Here is a 20,816-nt window from a genome sequence, read left to right as displayed (position 1 = left end):
TGATTATTTTATCAAGAACTCTGAGAAACCAATGATTGAATGTATTGATCACAGTCAATAAACATTGGAGAATTAGCTAAAAGAGTCTTTGGTGAACTGGAAGGAGAAAGAATCAGGATTTTGGAGGAAGTTCTGTCCATGAAGATCTTCACTTCCTCGTCCAGCTGACATCCGGATCAGAACCATACGGCTGGACATTACCCAGATTGATGGATGTTTTTATGTAGCAGCGGGGAAAGATTTATGCTAGTGAGATACAGAGCTATCAAAGGGGCGGGGTTGCTCAGCTCAGCTCCAAAAGCCACGCCCCCTCAGAGAAGATTTTGGAAACAGAGCCTTCAGATCAACATGAAAAATGTCTTTTTCAGACATTTAGGTTGTGGGATTTTGGTTAAAGACGGCATAATATTAATTAAAACACTATTTGGAACGTTTTTTTAAATAATACAATTTGTCATTAGGGGACTTTAAAGGGTTAAGAGTGTCGAAAGCCAACTAAACTTAAAATGTTTGGACATAAAAGTGAGCATACCTCTTTAAAACATTATTAAGCTAATTTTAAAAGTCCTATTTACAGATAAATATCACGATAAAAGCTATTAACGTTATTATTAACTCTATTAAGGAACACAAAAGTGAACACCTCTGATCAGGACAGCAGGACAGTGAAATCTTCTGATATAAGATAAGTCTTTTAAAACTGTAGCTCCTCTCTAGTTTCTCACTCAGGATTTTTTATCAAAACAATTTTTTGTAGGTTTTGTGCTCTTGATCGGACAATCAGAGGTGTTTGGACCAACTGGCAGAGGAGTTCCACATTTCTCTCTCCCCCTCTGCGTCCCTCCCTCTTCTTCCAGCATCTAAATGGGAGGTAGACACTGAATAGTGCCTCTTTCTGTTCCCCAGCGCACAGTCAACCAGGACCCTTGGAGACGTTGGTCTTGGGAGCACATCGGCATTAACGGTACGTCCACGGCTCACCAACGGACACCTTGGCAAAGATCCGGTAGAATCTGTGAGGAGGGAGAGAGATGGTTATTCAGGTCTTTAGAGGTCTAACAAAAGAGAACTTCGTCACTAAAAGAAGACAGTTTGTTACTTTCTTTTTCTGTTTGTCAGCTCCTCAAAAAACACTTTTTTTTAATAAGTTTGTCAGATTTTAACTCAATGATCTTTTACATCTGAAATCTCTCTCTCTTGCTGCTTCTTGAAGGCTTTGTGGATGCATTTTTTTCTTAACGACCTCAATATGAAGGAAGTTTGTTTAGTTTTAACTCCTTATTGCCTATTGTCTCAAATATGCAACAAACCACTTTGGCTCTAAAATGATGTCAATGTAGCATCTACTTCAATATTAGCTATTTTTTTTCAGAGCTGGAAATAAATTCAGGCGCTAATGGGTTGAATATAATTTCCAACAAGTTTGAGATCATTGAAAATGACTGAATGGAAAAGATGGACGTGTCCAATTATTTACTGGCAAATAAGAAAGAAGAGCTTGAATGAATTAAAAAAATGAAGGTGCACTAAAACAAAAAATAATTTATCTGCACTGCACTCTACACATTTTAGGGCTTCCTGTGTTGAAGAAAGGATCCCTCAATTCAAGTGAAGCCATCCGCTGTGTTGGATTTGATGTGGGGAAACACACAGAGATGTTTCCTTTGTTTTTACACGCTGTAAGCAACACTTGTTAGAATCCTGTCTGTGTTTGGTCACAGCTCTGCTTAAGGGAGATGGAAGCAAACTGGCGCTCAGTGGCATCCTGTTGCCGTGGTTACATCAGGGCGCACACGCACATGCTGTGAATCGTAATTCTGAAATGTTGAAATGAGCAGAGCTTAGCTGCGATTCTCACGTTAACAGTTAATCATGCAGCTGTGCGTTCTCACGGACACATGCAGGGTGATGTTTTTCAGCATCCGCCGTTCTTGTTTCAACAACCTGTGTGCTGTTTCACACACGGGCTTTACAGTCTGTGTCATTAGGCGTGTGTATGGTTCCCTCACATCCCCTGTGATCTATGAGACGGAGTCTGTGTCTTGTGTGCGCACATATCAATGTCAGCTCTGTTCTGCTGCTGAGGGACTCAGTCAGTGAAGGTGGTGGTGGGGTGTGTGTGTTGGGGGAAGGGGTGTCGCTGGATGCCCGCCTCGTGTTTACCTTGGCAGGGTCACACCTCCCAGGGCCCTGCCCCTGTTCACTGACGGAACAGACCGAGGCCTCATTGCCCCCCACCTCAGCTGGGAGCAGGACATACCACAGCAGCGGGCCTGGGGAGAAAACAGCCACCCCACCGGCTCAATGGGTCCTCTGTGGAGCGCGGCTGATTGGCTCGCTCTGACCTGGAGAGATTTGGTCACAAATCCAAGTGCACGTCATTAAGTTCAAATGATGCATTTAAAAAGAGCACAGCACCTTTTAGGGGGCTGAACAGCATGACCTTAGGAAAATACCAAAAAGACTTTTATTGTGTTCGTGCATCAAGATAAAACTGGAAAGTAAATCAAAGTTTTATCACATGGCAACTTGAACTGAGTGTGAGAGAATTATGCTAAGGGTGTGATTATTACTGGATGGATTTATGCATCTGTAGCATGACACTGTCTGGTATTTTGTGCTTCCTGTCAAACTGGACTCTCAAGATAGATCGCAGACAGCAGGGCAAATATTGGTCTTGCTGTACTGGAAGTGCTAGATCCTCAAAGAACACCAGCAGCCCCCGCACGTGCATTCACCCACGTCACTCTTTACCTCAGAGATTTGAACAAGTCACACTGTTGAATCTACATAAACGTTATTTATTTAAGTACAAACTATGATTAGAGCTTAAATAGTTCATCATTTTCTGTCTAGCTACTGAAAGTCTTTGAATCAGGAAAGGGGGTTAACAGAAGGTTCTGGGTAATCTGGGGCAGTTTTGTAGAACAAAGCAGGTTCCGTTGGGACTTACATCAGCTGTGTGTGAGATGTGCTGAAGAAATGTCTACGAGAGCAGAATCACCAGTCATGTATCACAGTTGAAGCTGCGCACGTGTTAGAAGTAAGCTTTTTCATGCCAATAAAGTTTTTTTTTTTTCAATAACAATACATCTAATCATGGCAGCAGAGATGATAGGATTTAGGTTAGGGAGGAAATGGAAAGATATTCATGATAGAAATACCTGCAGATACATTACTGTTTTTGCCTAATGACATTTACAAAAACAAAGAAAGAAATGCCATTCATATACTGTAGTAAGTAGTAGTAGTTTAGTTTATTTAATTAATTAATTTTCATAGCACACAGAGAAAAATGTCACAATACTCTTGTCCTTGGTGAAAATGAAAGAGGACAGAAAGAGGAAACTTGTCTCTGCCCCATTTAAATAAATCAATCAAGCTATTTTTACCAAATCTATCTTTTTGTGTTGTAACATTATATGTCAGACAGCTGGCAAAAGCAAACAAATAAAAAAAGAAAAAAACAAACAACAAAAGCAACAAGAAAATAAACTAGAAAACTTGCAGTACCTGTGATAATATTAGTTTGATTGCTTTTTGCTGAATGTAGTCACTGAAGATGCTGAAGCTTTTTGATAAAATTTTTGACACAATTTACTCTAATTGCTGCAGCTATTTACTGAAAATGCAAAAGCTATTTACATAATGTTAAATTTGCTAAAACACTGTAAATTTCATTAAAGACCTATGAAAGAGCGCTGAAGTCGACCTACATTTTTGAAAAATTTGTAGTAAAACTGCTAACAATCCTTAACACATGCCAATGTAGCGAAAATATTTAGTGTGTTGCTTAAAAATGAACTAAACTCCAAATTAGCCCATAAAACCAATATAGATGCCAAATCAGCCAAAAAAGCTAGCTCGTTGTTTACATATCATCTAAACTCCAAAACTGTCTAAAATTCATCAGTGAACTAAATTAGTCAAAAACATCAACATGGCTCTAAAATATAACATAAACTCAGAGTTTTTTGAAAATTACTATAAAAAATGAAAACATGAATATATTTAAAGGTTTGTTGCTAATCTATTTGAAATTTTCAAATCTGAAGACTTTCTCATTCATTTTCGATGGGACATATTTTGCTCAATATATTAAAAACTATAAAGTTTATGAATACCAAAAATACAAGCAGTAATGTCCAGAACGAGCTGAACATTTTGATACCAAGATTACAGAAATCGCTGAAAGTTTGATTGAGTTTCTGAAAATCGTATGGAAAGGAGCTGGAGAATCACTATTGAGTCAATGCTTATTAAACATTCACACAATAAACCAAATACCTAAAATAATAGCTCTCCTTTTCTTAAAATTTAACCCGTTCCCAATGACTTATATTGTGTGAGCGTTTGTTTTTTCACTGTTTTTATATGTAGTAATTGAACTGAACTCTTTTATTGATTTTTCAAGATTATTCCATAATTTGATACAAGTAAATAAATCTTTGGTTAAATATCACTTTTCAAAGAGAGCAACTCACAAAGTGCTTCATAAAAATTAAAATACAAGACAAATCAATGACAACTTTGAATATTAGATAAATACAGGAAAAAATGAATGGCAGATAGCATCTAAAAAAATTTGGAAATGTAAAATAATACTAAAATATCAGCTAAAAGCTTTACTAAAAAGAATCGTCCTCATCTACTATTAGGTATTGCTAGAAAAACAATGACATTGAATTGGAAGAATATAAAATCGACTATGAATGAATGAATGGGAAAGTAAACTCAAACAAGTTTATGTCAAAGAAAAAATGACTGTTTCTCTTCATATAAAATAGAGGTTTTTGATTGACGGTGGAGTAGAGTGAAGGATTACCTGATAACTTAAACCACATGTGCCAAAGACATAAATATTGAAAGTTATTTAAGGTTTAAATTGATTTATTCTGGAGTAAGCCTTTTTATTATTCATAATTATGTTAAGAAGTTACAGTTTTAAAGTTTTAAAAAGTGGTATTCTGCTAGCGTTTTGAACTATTTTGGCATTTACTGAGATGTTTTAGGCTACTCTGGAGTTTAAATGATATTTCAGCTACATGCTAGCTGGTTCGGCTAATCTAGGCTTTTATTTTTTCAGTTTTTTTTGGCTGTTTTGGAGTTAGGGTAATATTTGCATGCTATCCGGTTCGGCTAATTTAGGCTTTTTTTCAGATTTTTAGGATATTTAGAAGTTTAGATATTTTTACCTGTTTTGGATTACCTACGTTTTTTTTTGCTTCATTTAGGCTAATTTGGCATTTAGATGATATTTTAGCTGGCTATCAGCTTTAGCGTTTTCAGCTATTAACTTCATCGTTTTCAGCTATCAACTTCAGTGTTTTCAGCTATACATTTTAGCATCTTCAGCTATCAGCACCAACATCTTCAGCTGCCAAATTCAGCTTACAGCATTCACACTAGCGTTATCACAGGTAATGCTATATATCTAGTTCATAATTATGTTAAAAAGTTAGAGTTTTAAAGTTTTACAAATGTAGTTCTAGAGTGTTCAATAAATGTTTATCCTGTTCATCCCGCGGTTTAAGGTGTGTTTTGGATTTTGGCCCCTTGTGTGCTTGAATTTGACACCCCTGTCTTAAACTGAAGTCTGCTTGGTTGGTATTTTGATATCCACACATAGAGACAGCTATTTATGTTTATGGTTGCCAGAGCAACAGATAAACAAACCAAGTGAGAGTTCTTTTTTTCTGCTGTCATGAATCAATAAAGATAATGACAGAATTGACAATATATTTTTCCGATGTTTTTTGTTTCTGTTTTTGCATTTTTGGTTTGTTTCTATGTATTTTTAAAATAAAAAAGTATGGCAGCCTGTTGGTCAAATGTCCACCAGAATACAACACATTCTGTTAAGAAAATGTTATTTATGATGATGGACCATAAAAAATGTTCTTTCTTCTCTTTTTGGGGGAACAGTTTGTAGTGGACGTACCTTCACAGAATTGAATTATTACACACTATCAGGTATCAAAGGGAACAAAAAGTCAGGAGATTCATTTTGGAATCCACAGCTTCGAGAAGTCAGCATGACCCCATTGTGTAGCTCATACCCAAATATTTCCAAAGCTATGAGCAGTCAGTTTGGTGACTCATACAGCTTCTTTCTTGATACGTTCTGTGACTTGTATCGCCATATCTATTGTGTAAAAGCAACTAGAGTCATTGGCTCCTAACAAAGTAGTCGAATGCACAATGCACCCAACATAGCAGCAGGTTAAACTGAACACCTGAACTTTAAGAGTTCAGTACATAGTGTTACTAAGGCAAAGCACAATACTCGTTTAGAGGCTGTGATCTCAGAGTTCAGATAGTCTCCATGTTTCAGTGCACAGTCAGGACTGACTGACCTCACAGTGGACCATCAAGCAGCAGCTGAAGTTTCAAACTGCTGCTGGACTACAGCTGGTATATCTGGCTCACACCAACCAAAACGCCATGTTTCATTCAGCAAAAACCAAAAAAAAGAGCCACAGAAACAAACATCTGGGATTGAGAGGAAAAGTCCAGCTTCACTATTCATATACTTGGAACAAATGCAAATAAAGCTTGTAATGAATCAACCAGACGTTTTTCACTCAGTCCAAACTAATTTTAGAGTTAAGTAGTTCCTGTGTGCAGAGAAACAAAGGTGCTTTCATTGCTTAGCAGGCAGTTAAATGGTTTCTAGAAACACTTGACATCTTTTTTCCAACAAGTGGAATCCAAAACCAAATAATCCTTATATTCTAGATAATGCAGAGTATAAATATAAGCTGGAGAAAAAGAAGAAAAAAACATTTCTGATCGTGCTGTTGTTTATTGTACTTTCATGGAATATGTTTGTAAAAACTGGGATAACATGTAAGAGAAAACAAGTGTTTAGAAACTTTGAATGAGTTTGTTTCACAATAAAATTGAAGGTAATTCCAGTTTTTTGTTTTTGCCAGGTTGCCATGACTTCCCTGTTTCTGCTGTTTGTGTCCCTGCCCTTCACCGTGGCAATGTCAACTGTGAGCTATGATGGTAAGGCTGCGTCTGTGGCGACTCAAATGTGAGAAACACTGATGAAAACCAGACTGTTTGAATGAATGATCTTCTTTCCATCAACAGCTCTGCTGCACATGCACTAAACCCTCATCTGTTCCTAGTGTCTAGTTCAGGTTCTGGAGAAGAGAAGATGGTATCTTCACATTGACTGCAGTCAAATGAGCCGCCGTTCACATTTCTGTGGTCAAATCAGCATCACTGGATTTTTGGTGTGAGTTTCATCCAATACTTACGGTAGCAGGACTGAGAACGCTGGAAAATCTCCACCAGACTCCACGGAGCTTCTTGATGTGACCACGGAAATGTGAACGGCGGCTCATTTGACCGCAGTTGGAAAGGATTGTAAATCAATGAAAGAGCATTTTGATGTTAGCTTTGATTATTTTATCAAGAACTCTGAGAAACCAATGATTGAATGTATTGATCACAGTCAATAAACATTGGAGAATTAGCTAAAAGAGTCTTTGGTGAACTGGAAGGAGAAAGAATCAGGATTTTGGAGGAAGTTCTGTCCATGAAGATCTTCACTTCCTCGTCCAGCTGACATCCGGATCAGAACCATACGGCTGGACATTACCCAGATTGATGGATGTTTTTATGTAGCAGTGGTGAAGATTTATGTTAGAGAGACACAGAGCTATCAGAGTCAGACAGGGGGATCAGGGGCGGAGCTGCTAAAAGCCACGCCCCCTCAGAGGAGATTTCGGAAACAGAAGCTTCAGATCAACATGAAAAATGTGTTTTTAAGACATTTAGGTTGTGGGATTTGAGGTAAAAACTTTAAAATCGTGATTAAAACACTAATGGGAACAATTTCTTTAAATAAACAATATTGTCTTGGGGGACTTTAAATCTTGGTCTTCTGATCATCAGATGATTTGACATTTATTCTGACTAATTGAAATGCATGTAGATTGATCTTAAAAGCTTCAACATACTTATTTTTGGATGTATTTTCTCGAGCAGGTTTCTTTAAAAGTTTCTTAAGGACCCACTCCGATGAAAATTGTGTTTTTACATTTTCTTCTGGCATTTAACTCATGCTGAAGACATAGATAAGGAAAATTAAGTTCAAAATTGCATTTCTCAGTATTTCTTTATTCCAATTGTTGTGAATCAGAAGGAGATGAGAAAATACCTTTTAAAAAAGAGCGTATTTGTGATGTAGAAACTGTAATCGACAGGCTGCAGCTCCCTGGTCCGCTCTATTCTGATGCAGACAAATAGTCTTTGTTTTCCCCATCTGAGCTGAAACCTGGATCCAAATTGTACGACTGATAGCTCTGATATTGCTTGTCATTTTTTTGCACCGGTTATGTTAAATTGGAGTTGTGAGGGACTGTAAGCTATCAGGCGAGCATATAAACAGATGGGTGACAGGAAGTGGGCTTACTCCATGCCAACTGTCCCACCCTCAGCTCAGACGGGATTTTCTAATGAACTCCTGCTGCTCTGCAGAAACTGTGTCCTAGAAAATGACACAGACTTTTGGATTTTTTTTCTTAAAAACGACATAATTATAAATAAAAGATCACTGGGAACACTTTGACATGAGATCAAAAGATGATTGGAGTGAGACTTCATCATATTAAATTATAAAACAGTTTCTTTATTTGAAGGTAAAGTGGATAATGTAATACCTTCATTTTTTGTAAGTATTTCACATAACTTTACCACAAGTCCAGAATTTATTTAGTAAGTATATAACAAAAACTAGAGTAGGGTTGAAAAAATCGATTAATCGATTTGAATTGATTTAAGCTTAAAAGATCAATGATCGATTCATAAAAAAATATAAACCGATTTAGCACATAAAGCTAAAGTCCGCTAGCTTGATGCTAACATTTAATGAAAATTCCCATGAACGTCTTTATAAACTCACATACATGAATTTTCTTAACTCTTTTAAGGAAATATTTTTAAAGTAATAGTTTGTAGTTTAAAACATTGGTTATTCCTCATACTTTCTTCTTCTTCTGAATAAACTGTAATGCTATAGTGTGATCTCCACCTAGTGTCCAAACTGAAACGTCCTCCAGGAGAAGCAGAACAATGTTTCCAATGTTAATGATCTGAACATTTTAGTTAGAACTTCTCCTTTAGAGAATCCATGTAACACTGGATGATATTAACAATCTCATTATTTCACTGATACATTTACAGTATGTGAACTGAATCAGATTATATAAATATATTCAAATCATATAGTAGATTATTCGTGTATTTCTAAACTGATTTGTATAAATGTGTAAATTCAAAATTGAATTGAAGAATCGAAAGAATAGAAACAAATCAGAATCTAATCTATTCAGGCTCTTGTGAATCTAATTGTTTCAGGAAAGCTATAACAGAAACTTAAGCGCAAACTTAAAATCTGTCCAATCAAAGGCTTTCTGCTTCTACCTGTCTAATCAGCTGCTGGACAGAAAAAGAGGGCAAAGTGTTGATTTACTTTGTATTTACTGTTTTCTGTTTTTATGCATTTCAGATACAAACGCTTTGAATTTTTTGACCTGAACTCGGGCCGGCTTTACAGTGCTTTATGTAACATTCTAATGGATTCATAGAACGTCTAATTTTGGTGATCCTTTTTGCAGAGATGGATGGTAAATTACATGTGAGCATCCCCGTGGAGACGCCCCTTCGCCCTCTGCTGGGTAGCAAAGTCATCGTGCCATGCTACTTCCAAGACAACACCGTCAACGACCCGGGAGCCCCCACCATCAGCCCACTCTCCCACCACATCAAATGGACCTTTGTCACCAAGGAACCCAGGAAAATGATCACCATCCTTCTAGCATCAGAAGGGAAAGTCAACGTGAAGCCAGAGTATGAGGACAGAGTGACGATGGTCAACTACCCCATGGTCCCCACGGACGCCTCCATAGAGCTGACAGAACTTCGATCCAAAGACTCTGGAACCTACCACTGTGAGGTGATACAAGGGGTGGAGGACAGCTACAGCTCTGTGGACATCAAGGTTCAGGGTATGCTAACAATTCTTTTTCAGGACTCCAGTGTCAAGCATTTGTTTATCGCCAAACTTAGTCAATCTGCAGATATAAAGTTAAGCGGATCATTTCTAACTTCACCATCCATTCGTTTTGTATATCTTACAGGTATTGTGTTCCACTACCGCGCCATTACCACCCGCTACACCATGACCTTTGAGAAAGCCAAAGCCGCTTGTATTCAGAACAGTGCCGTCATCGCTACACCTGCACAGCTTCAGGCTGCTTATGATGACGGATTCCAGCAGTGTGATGCCGGATGGCTGTCCGATCAAACTGTCAGGTCTGGTAGTATTCTCTTATATCCTCACTGAAATGGACACGAGATGAGGCAAGAAAGAAGCATCAAACAATTAAAGCAGCACTCAAAGAAGTAAAGGGAATTTGATAGACACATTAAAAGCCTTTGATATTCTAAATGTAACACAGGTCAGTGAAATAAATAGCATTTGCTCAGGATCTCTTCTCTCTTTCATTTCCAGGTACCCTATCCATGAGCCTCGCTGGCGTTGCTTTGGAGATAAGGAAGGCTTTCCTGGTGTGAGAACTTATGGTGTGAGAAATGTAAATGAGACCTACGATGTGTATTGTTTTGCTGAGAAGTTAACAGGTAATGAATGCTCACCTGAGAATCAACATTTCAGTTTTGTGTGGAAACAAGTACTTGGTTTGGTGTCGATGTGCTTCATCCTCATCTTTAACCTCCTTCCTCTCAGGTAAAGTCTTCTACTCAACATCAGTTGAGAAGTTTTCCTTCTACGAAGCACAAGATCAGTGTGCCAAACTCGGTGCCAGGCTGGCCACCACTGGAGAGCTTTACCTTGCCTGGAAGAATGGCATGGATGTCTGTAGCGCTGGTTGGCTGGGAGACAGGAGCGTCCGATATCCAATAAATATTGCCAGGCCTCAGTGTGGAGGAGGACTGTTGGGAGTCAGAACCGTCTACTTATTTCCCAACCAGACGGGATACCCTTATCCAGACAACCGCTACGATGCCATTTGCTTCGGAGGTGAGTTCTTTTTTTATTCTTTTTTTAAATTGAAATACATTTTACATTTTTAAAATATGCTCTCAAAACTCATCCAAGCATTTTTTCTTCTCTGCTGAAGACTTACAGATGACTACGCCTCCCCCCGGGACCTTTGGACTGACCGGTGATCCTGCAACTCATGAAGTGAAGACAGGAGACGTGGTCATAATGCCCATTCCACCTAGTCCGATAGATAAAAAAAGTTGGTCTGGGGTTTCAACAAACTGGAACAAGCAGATGTCTTCCACAGGTGAGATTGTTACACACCAGGTCAGCCACAGAAGCCTTTGAGCTTTTCCAAATGTCCACTTGATAGGTCTTGCCACAAAGATGTTTTTTGGAAAAATGAAAATAGAACACAGGACACTTGTGCAAGTAGCACCACGTTTAAAAGCTAAGAAGAACTGTTGAGTGATTTAGAAGAACTTCTGTGTGAAAACCAGCCATTAACTATATTGTTTCCCTTATCCTTCTCTTGTTGCAGGTGTGGTGTTTCTCTACCGACCCATCACCGGCCGGTACACTCTGACCTTTTCTGAGGCTCAGCAAGCTTGCAGGAATATCGGGGCAGTCATCGCCAGCCCCCAGCAGCTACAGGAGGCTTATGAGAATGGACTACACCAATGTGATGCCGGTTGGGTGCAAGACCAAACTGTTCGGTGAGGACCAGTTCACTGACTTACCCTTTTTTCATAAGTGTTTATTGCTGAATTCTGTTCCCATTTAAGTCCTTACAGCCTAGAATTATAAACCCAACAAGTGTTTGTGTTTAGGTATCCAGTTGTGACACCAAGAAAAAACTGTTATGGAAACCTGTACACACGTCCAGGAGTTAGATCTTACGGAGTGAGATCGGTCACTGAGCGCTACGATGTATACTGTTATGTGGGGGGTCTCAATGGTAAGCACTACGAAATTCTGAGTGCATCTCTAAATAAATGTGTCATGTCAAAGCTCTCCTTTTGTTCATGATTGTTGTCTTCCAGGCGAGGTGTTCTTTGCCAGTGACTACGACAGCTTCTCCTACGAAGAGGCTGTGCAGCACTGCCAGAGTCTGAACTCCACCTTGGCCACCACAGGTCAGCTCTATGCTGCCTGGAAACATGGATTTGACAAGTGCACCCCAGGCTGGCTGATGGACCGCAGCGTCCGCTTCCCCATCACCATTCCCAAGCCTCAGTGTGGGGGCGGGCTGGCTGGGGTCCACAGCGTCTATGCTTTCCCCAATCAGACGGGCTTCCCAGATGAGCATTCACGCTACGATGCCTATTGTTTCAGAGGTAGGAATGGGCGGGGTGAGGTCTAATGAAAAAAAACGAAACTTAGATCCACTAAATGCTGAGATGAACGGACAGACTGCAGTCATATTTAATACCTTATCCTACAAACACATTTCAAACATTTTTCTCCTTGTCTGTCTGAAGGGTCAACTGATATGCTTAGTACACTCAGACTTTATCAGCAATCACTTTCCTGATACTGCATATTACAAGCCCAAGTGACTCAATGAAATCAAGTCTTTTTTTATTTTTGGTTCAGGGTGTCCTGCACCTAAACTGCATGTCCACGTTACCTACAGCCATAACTCCTCAATTTCCTCCTTAAATCTGAAATACTGATATTATTGTCTGACCTCCCAAATAGTCTTTTATATGTAAGAATAAATGAGTATGAGTAAAGTGTATGAAAGTGAAGAATACGGTACAAAAGTTGTGAAGTTATTCAAAATCAAAAACAAAGTTCAAAAGTTAACTCTCCTGTTGTCTTCATGTTGAAGTGAGTCTGAACCACATTTTCAGTTGGAACATTATTTTTTTAATCTGTTTGCGTGTTTTCCAGATAAAATTTCAGTTCTTTCTCAAAATGAAACCAGCATAATTCTCTCATCAACTGATGATGTTATCAACAAGACAGTTACCCACAAGCAGTTCAGCTTCACAGGTAAGATGGGTGATTGAAACCACTGAAAAGCTAAAAATACTGCCACCAATTTCCACGGTTCAGTGGATTTATTTAAGTGCTCTTTTTAAGAAAGACTTTGGTATACACAAAAAGTACCGGATGTTTATTTGAATTGAAAGAAACCTACATAAAAAAATAAAATCCATAAATAAGACTTAAGATAACATTTGATATTTTTTCTTTAACTCCTTGCCATTTGTCACACTGGTATTTGCTGTCTTCTCAGGTCTGTTTAACATTTCAAAAACTCCTACATCGGAGCCGTCTGCCACCAATGATTCCTCTGTGGAGTCTGGCTCCACCAGCACCAGTGAGGATGGATCTGGGTCAGGACACAACATCAGCTTCAGCGGTCACAGTGGTAGCTCTGGAGACCCGTCTACCTCTGGAGGTCCACAAGAAGCAGAAGGAGGAAGTACGGTCATCTTCACGCCCGGAGTTTCAGGTAGTGGCTCCGCTTCTGGATCTGGGGCTGACAGCTATTCCAGTTCATCAGGATCAGGATTCACCACTGGAAGTGGAAGTGGAACTGGGAGTGGAATTCAAAGTGGAAGTGGATCTGGAACTGGAATCGGAAGTGGATTTGGAAGCGGAACCGGATTTGGAAGCGGAACCAGATTTGGAAGCGGAAGCGGATTTGGAAGTGGAAGTGGAAGCGGAAGTGGAAGTGGGGACTTTAGTGGAAGCGGGGGCTTTAGTGGCAGCGGTGGAGATTCCCAGATCTTCTTTGTGGATGGAGAGATGGTGGAGGCAACAAAAACCCCAAAGCCAACTGAGAAAGAACTAGGCAAGGGAGGAGTTTATTTCAGCGGGGGCTACTTTGGCACAAGTGGGTCTGGGTCAGGAGAATCCTCATCGTCTGGATCGGGAGATGTGTCTGCGTCAGGCTCTGGAGAAGGGATCTTCTTTATCGACCACAGTGGCATTGATCTGACATCCCAACCGTCTAAAGAGCAGGAAGCATCAGGACACGATACGTCTGGATCAGGGTTCTTTAGTGGCGCCCCCAGGAGTTTCCCATCCGGTACATCAAGCAGTGGCTCTGCTTCAGGAGAACCTCTAGAACATTATCCTGACATCATCTACCTAACAGATGACGTATTGAAAGTGTCTGCATTATCAAGAGCGCACCAGGAGCATACTTCAGGAAGGGTGGAGGTGAGCGGCGAAGGCAGCGGGTCAGCCATTACCCACGAGGTCAGAGGAACTTTGGACATATCAGGAAGTGGAGTCCCTCCTGAGAAGCCTGTTGATGCATCAACATACTCAGAGTTCAGCTTCACTGTTGACTCATCTGGACTTGAAGTGCTCAGAGAGGAGGATCCCACAGAGCCTGCAGCTTATGCAGCGACTCCAGAAGCAGATTACACAAGTCCAACCACAAAACCATCGGTGTTGTTGGCGACTCCTGCTGTCATGAAGCAGCCAGACTCAGTCACAGGTGAGTTCTCTGGTTCTTGTAGTACTGTGCCCACAAATGTGGAACATGAAGTTCATTGAGAGAGTTCTGTGTGCAGGTGTCCAGGACTGTCCTGAAGAATGGACGGAGTTTGGGGGCAGCTGTTACCTCCGGGTGGAGGATCGAAAGACTTGGTCGGATGCAGAGAAATACTGTCAGGATCACAACAGCCACCTGGTCAGCATCAGGTCGCAGGAAGAGCAGCACTTTATCAATGGTAGGCCATCTTTTGATCCAATGAAGCTCCACAGATGTTCTTATGGCATTTTTCTGACAAATATAAAGAGAAAAAGCTCTAAATAGCATTTCTGTGAATTACTTTATTCAAATTGTTGTGAATCAGGAGCAGAAACAATTGTTGGGATGTAGAAACTACCATCAGTGGGCCATAAGCTCCATGCTCCGCCCCATTCTGATGCATCCAATTACAGACAAATAGATCCATGAACGTCTTTGTTTTCCTCGTTTGAGCTGGAATCTGGATCAGAACTGAACGGCTGGATAGAGACGATATTGTTCACCATTTTGTTTCACTTGTAATATTAGTTTGAGGTTATGAGGGGCTGTAAGCTAGCAGTATAAAGATGGATGACAGGAAGTGGGGGCAGGCTTTCTTACACAAACAGCCCCGCCCACAACTCAGAGGTGAATTTCTAATGAACTCCTGCTGCTCTGCAGAAACTGTCATAGAAAACAACAGAAGTTTTTCTTATTTAGGCTAAAAGCAGCATGATCATACCTGGGGATGCTTTTAGATCAATAGATGATTATAGTGGGACTTCAAAGTAAACTGAAGCATGTCTTGTGTCAGTGTAATTCATGGATTAAAGACAAAAGATTTTTCTTTCCAGCCAACAACAAAGATTACCATTGGATTGGACTAAACGATAAAGATGTGATGAATGAGTTCCGCTGGACAGACGGCAGTCCTCGGGTGAGCTCCACCTGGATTTCAGCTGGTTAATGTTTTCTAGGTGTACTTCTCTTTAGAACAACAGCCACTTCTTTCAATCCTTTCATCAGACTTTTGAGAACTGGAGGCCGAACCAGCCGGACAACTACTTTGGTTCTGAGGAGGACTGCGTCGTGGCGATTGGACACGACGATGGGCAGTGGAATGATGTGCCGTGCAATTACCACCTTTCTTTCACCTGCAAGATTGAGCTCGTCAAGCATACAGGTCTTTACACTTTTTGCAAAAAATATTATTGGACATCTAGAGTAATATGGACTGTTGAGATTAGTTCTGTCACAAACGATTATTTTAATAGTCAACTGATCACCGATTATTTTTAACGATTAGTCATTCACAAAGTGGATGTAAAACACACATCTTAACCATCATTAGCTTTAAATTAACTAAAAATAAAGACAATGAAGATAAGAGTTTGTTAAACTTTTATTGAATCGTTCAGCTTCTGTCCTTCAGTAGATTCTGGTATTAAAACAATATTACAGTAAACTAGAAAAGTTGCATTAACTGCTGAAAATAGTCACTGGAGATGCTGAAGCTTTTTGCTGAAAAAGGCGATGCAATTGACTCTAATTACTGCGGGGAATTGCTGAAAATACAAAAGCTATTTGCAAAATGTTACATTTGCATAAAGACTGGAAATTTCGTTAAAGAAATATTAAAGAGTGCTGAAGTTGACCAACATTTCTTAACATTTTGTAGTAAAATTGCTTAAAACTCCAAATTAGCCTAAAAAACTTCAATAGATGCCAAATTAGCCAAAAAAGCTAGCACATTGCTTAAACACTAGCTTAACTCCAAAATAGCCTAAAATTCCTAAGTAAACTAAATTGTCAAAAACATTAGCATGTTGCTATAATATTAGCTAAACTCTAAATTAGCCTAAAAAACCCAATAGATAACAAATTAGCCAAAAACATTAGCATGTTGCTAAAATTGAAGCTAAACTCTGAATTAGCCTAAAAAAAGAAAAAGAAAACCCTGTGGGAAACAAATTAGCCAAAAATGTTAGCATGTTACTATAATATTAGGTAAACTCCAAATTTTTTTGACAAAAAGTAACAAAAATAGCTATAAAGATAGAAGCATAGCCCATGAATATATTTAAAGTCTTGTTGCTAATCTACTTAAAATTTTGAAATTTGAAAGTTTTCTTATTTATTTTCCTATGGGGGGATATTTTGCTCAATATTTCAAAAATATAAAGTTTATGAAAACAAAAATACAAACAGTAATGTTCTAAACATGAGGAATGTTTTTACGAAGATTGCTGAAATCGCTGAAAGTGTGATTGAGTTTTACCTGCCAACAAACTTACGGAAAGGAGCGAGAGAATCAATATAATGTGAATGTTAACATTCAAGGGTTAACATCTGAAACAAGGAATTATTTTTCACTAAAGATGAAGATTTGGTCTCACTGACTTAAATATTAAAAAGTGCATTTTTTGGTGTTCAACTTTCCTACACTCTGACTCCATATAAAATAAAGAAACAACTAATCGACTATTAAAATAGTCGTCGACTATTTTAATAGTCGACGACTATTTTAATAGTCGATTAGTCGACTAATCGTAGCAGCCCTCAATGACTACAGGGAAAGCTGCTGTGTAAAATGATTGATCTGATTGTGTTTTGAGGTGTCTGACAGGATGTCTTAGCATGAGCAAAATACATGTACATGGCGAAATATATAACTTTTAACATTTTAAAACTTAGTTTCTTTTCTTTTTGCTGCTGATAAAATAAAACGTGTTGATTTATCTTCCATTTTTCCATCTTGTTAGAAATGTGTGGAGCTCCTCCTGCAGTGGATCATGCAAGTCTGATTGGAGCCAACAAAGAAAGTTACCCGGTCAACTCTACAGTCCGCTACCAGTGTGACGTGGGTTACGTACAGCGCCACCTGCCCTTCATCCGCTGCATGTCGAGTGGGCAGTGGGAGGAGCCACAAGTGGAGTGCACAGAAGGTGAGCAGACAGGTTTGGTTCATCCCACCTCCCTATTTGACCATCCTTCAGTACAGCCAGTTAGCAGGAAGTCAGTCAGGGGTGGTGTGAGCACATGCAAACTTAGAAAAATGCAACTTTTATATTCATTATTATTAATATTATAGATTTTTTTATTTTAAAAATGAACAAAGAAACAAGACAAGAACAAAGTAATCTGCTCTTTTTTGTCTGTGGTTTTATTGTTTAGTGCTACGACTAAGGGTGTGTATCTTTTCACACGACTCATCTCGCATCTTAAGACGAAGTCAACAAATCAATATATAAAAAAATTCCACCAATTTTGTGGTCCAATACTTTACCTACATGGATACAATCAAAATATTTCTTATTGATTTTTTATTTTCAATTATTAACGCGCCGATCACACCGTAGCATAACCCAGAGTCGCATGTTTACTGGCTTCAATAATGTGCGACTAACCAGAAGAAATAGATTCTGTTTCGTCAACCCAAGACATTTTTGGAGACTAAAATCTGAAAACAAATGGGGTATAAATGCCCAATCTGAGTGCTTCCTTTCCCTACACTTAGTCCTCCAAACGAAGAGTTGTGTCTCGTTATTCGGACGTCACTTTGGTTTGATGATGTCACCAATAATTGCTGGTCTGCTAGCGTTAGCGCGGAGCTTGCAGCGCTTGAATCTACATAACAGCAGCGGTTTTATAACTTTCAAAAGGTCATGCTGCAACAAAACGTTATTACTTACATTTGAATCCATGTGAAGAAAAGCGCTTCTTTTTTAGCCTCACGACGAAGGACTTTATATCCCTCCGTTTTAGGGTCTGATTTAGAAAATACATTTCCTGGACACGACTAGCACTTAAACTGCCTCTTCAAATGGAGGGGAAAGGAGAATTCAGATTTGCCTAAATTGCAGAAAATAAAAGTTTGACACAATTGACAAGAATGTGTCATTTTTAAAAGCTACTAGAGAACAAAATCCTAACCATTTCTAGTTAACATGCAGCTTGTGTTTTCACAGACATGTTCACGAGAGGTAACCAGCATGCATATCGTCTTTCTTCAGGTGTCAGCGGTAGATTACATAAAAGGTCCCTGAAGAGAAGAAGTAAAGGCGTCAGCAGCCAATAGGAGCAGAGGAAGCTGCTCTGAGCAGGACTGAAAAGACAAAACGCAGAGAGCTACAAACGAGTCTTCTTGCAAAGAAGAATGGACACTAGTGCAAATGTCCCATCAAACATACCCTCCTTCATGACACTGCTGTGTCACATGCTGAATAAAAACCCCTGACCCCTCGCCTCCTGCTTTTGGGCCATCAACTTGACTTTGACAACAAGACCGGTTATCATTTAATTTATTTTAGTTTCAATTTCTTTCAGTGCAGACATATGAAGCATAAATCCAGTCCACATCTTCTACATTACACACATCTACACTTCACAGCAGTTGTTTCTATCTTTAAGAGTAAGAAACAGTCATAAATCAATTTACAGCTTTGTTTTCTTTAAAGAAAATAAAGTTGTTCCTCACTCTTAAAAGCATAAATCTTTAGTTTTATTTAGATAAGTGATTTTTAACCTTGAGGCAAAATACCGCCTAAAAACACAACAGATATTTATTGTTTTCACAACCTCGCATTTAACATTCTCCTATAAGAGCATCAAATAATTTCTCATTCCTATTTTATGATGAATAGAAATCCATGTTTAAAGTAGTACTTCAGTGCACCAATCCTGAATTTAAAGTAATCAGCACTCATGCACTTTTGAGTCTTTTTTGTCATTTGGCTGGAATCTTAAATCAAGCGCACCTTAAACAGGAAAACATGTAACAACAAAACAGTCTTTTTCTGTAGCAACACCCATCAAACCGGCCGGTGAAGATCACCTCCTGATGGTGCACAAGCTGCACATCCGCTCCTGAAATCCATGCAGTTTTGTGAACTGTGTCAGCACTGAAGCTACAATCAGTGTTTGCGCTCTACTGTGCTTTTTTTTGTAAATATTCTTCCTGAAATTCTCTGAACAGCAGGATCTGTGTGAAACCTACTTAGAGCAAACCCTTGAAACTGTTTGATTTACTCGTCCTCTACATGTGTGTTGATTACTTTGGAGTCGAGTGTATGAAACATTTTAAGACCTTTTGATCACAGCTCTGGACACTGAAGTTTCTAAGAAAATGAGTGAAAATCAAGCATGTGGATGAGCTGAACAGAAGAAAGCTGACACTGTCCTTTATAATTCAACATTTACTCTGATATTTAAGTTTGTGTCTGATTTCTCCAAACACTGATTTTTGTGATGCTGAGCAGAAAAATGATATTATTTGAAGCTAGTCTACTTGGATCCATCTAGTCAACCTTCTCCAGAACAACTGAGGAAAACTGGTGGCTCTGTTAGTGTTTCATTGGTTAATAAAAAAGATGAATTGTGTTATCAATATCACCATACAAACAGGCATTACTTCCGATCATTAATCCTGATGTGAAAAATCCTTCTTACTGAAATAAAATTGGGACCCATTCGCGTCTGTGAGTTCTTTGTGCGCACTGTTGCGTTACTGTTTGTGAAAACGACCTGCTGGAATTTGCTCCCTTTTCTTGGAAGGAACTCTGCTGAGCCAAAGAGAGCAACCCTGGAATGGAGGTGGATTTTTCTTTTTTTTCACTTTCCTGTGCAAACGAAGCGCTCAGTAAATAGCTCCTTCATCAGCCTCTACAGTAGCCACCTTCATCTCTGCAAACAGGCCTGCTCTGTGACTGTGTGCTTTTCCACACAGGGCACAGCCATGTGTATATGAGGTAACATGTTCTGCACGTTTATGGATCCACGTGCTATATTTGTCCTTACAGGCCACATGTGTGCCACAATCTCAGCAGACCGCAGGCTGATAATGAAAGTGTGAGTGTGCTGGTTGGTGTGTCCAGTGGTCATGTTTAGAAACGCTGCGTGCCATGTAATCAGTGAGCCTCTGTTCACCTCTGGAGGCCTTTTCTAAGAGTCTTGAACCACATCTCCCCTTTAAACCCCAGCTTTTTAGGCTGAAGAGGAATCAAACGCTGTGAGGACGCCAACAGACGAACTACAGTAAGTCATGAATATAGTTCAAGTGGGGCATGAACACCTAATTTATCAAACTTGGACCAATTTGCAATCTATTTTACATCACATTTGAAACAACAATGTCTTTCAACACAACATTAAAAGAAAAGAACTAAGTGTAAAACATAAAGGTCTGAACCAACACATCAGCAGGTCATAGATTATGACAGGAAGTCTGTAACATGACTTTGTATATTTACTGACAGGAAACCTCATTTATGCTGATCATTTTAAACCTTATGGATCAGAAAAAGATCAGGAGCAAAAGAAGAA

The 20,816-nt window shown here is 39.2% G+C and overlaps 1 protein-coding gene across 1 annotated transcript; it reads left to right on the top strand.

Annotated features, from left to right (window-relative positions):
• The first annotated feature begins 825 nt into the window (after positions 1 to 825).
• On the top strand, positions 826 to 19,967 carry acanb (aggrecan b). The gene is made up of 17 exons (XM_024281084.2): positions 826 to 964; positions 6,936 to 7,011; positions 9,633 to 10,022; positions 10,155 to 10,329; positions 10,529 to 10,656; positions 10,763 to 11,056; positions 11,157 to 11,327; positions 11,562 to 11,736; positions 11,851 to 11,978; positions 12,064 to 12,357; positions 12,917 to 13,018; positions 13,266 to 14,480; positions 14,557 to 14,715; positions 15,350 to 15,432; positions 15,522 to 15,678; positions 17,258 to 17,440; positions 18,509 to 19,967. Exons 2-17 carry the CDS (start codon positions 6,942 to 6,944, stop codon positions 18,571 to 18,573), a joined length of 3,789 nt encoding a protein of 1,262 aa, XP_024136852.1. The 5' UTR covers positions 826 to 964; positions 6,936 to 6,941; the 3' UTR covers positions 18,574 to 19,967.
• Positions 19,968 to 20,816: the final 849 nt, after the last annotated feature.

The sequence above is a fragment of the Oryzias melastigma genome, linkage group LG6 (genome assembly GCF_002922805.2).
Source record: "Oryzias melastigma strain HK-1 linkage group LG6, ASM292280v2, whole genome shotgun sequence".
Classification (NCBI taxonomy): Eukaryota; Metazoa; Chordata; class Actinopteri; order Beloniformes; family Adrianichthyidae; genus Oryzias; species Oryzias melastigma.
The sequence above is the reverse complement of the archived record's forward strand: the minus strand, read 5'-3'. Positions and strand labels throughout refer to the sequence as shown.

Bases quoted from the DNA above. Each gene is read 5' to 3' on its own strand.
- acanb (XM_024281084.2), top strand. From the start codon at position 6,942: ATGACTTCCCTGTTTCTGCTGTTTGTGTCCCTGCCCTTCACCGTGGCA. The intron at 11,328-11,561 runs GTGAGATTGTTA...CTCTTGTTGCAG, and splicing joins CAAGCAGATGTCTTCCACAG to GTGTGGTGTTTCTCTACCGA. The intron at 17,441-18,508 runs GTGAGCAGACAG...GTCTTTCTTCAG, and splicing joins ACAAGTGGAGTGCACAGAAG to GTGTCAGCGGTAGATTACAT.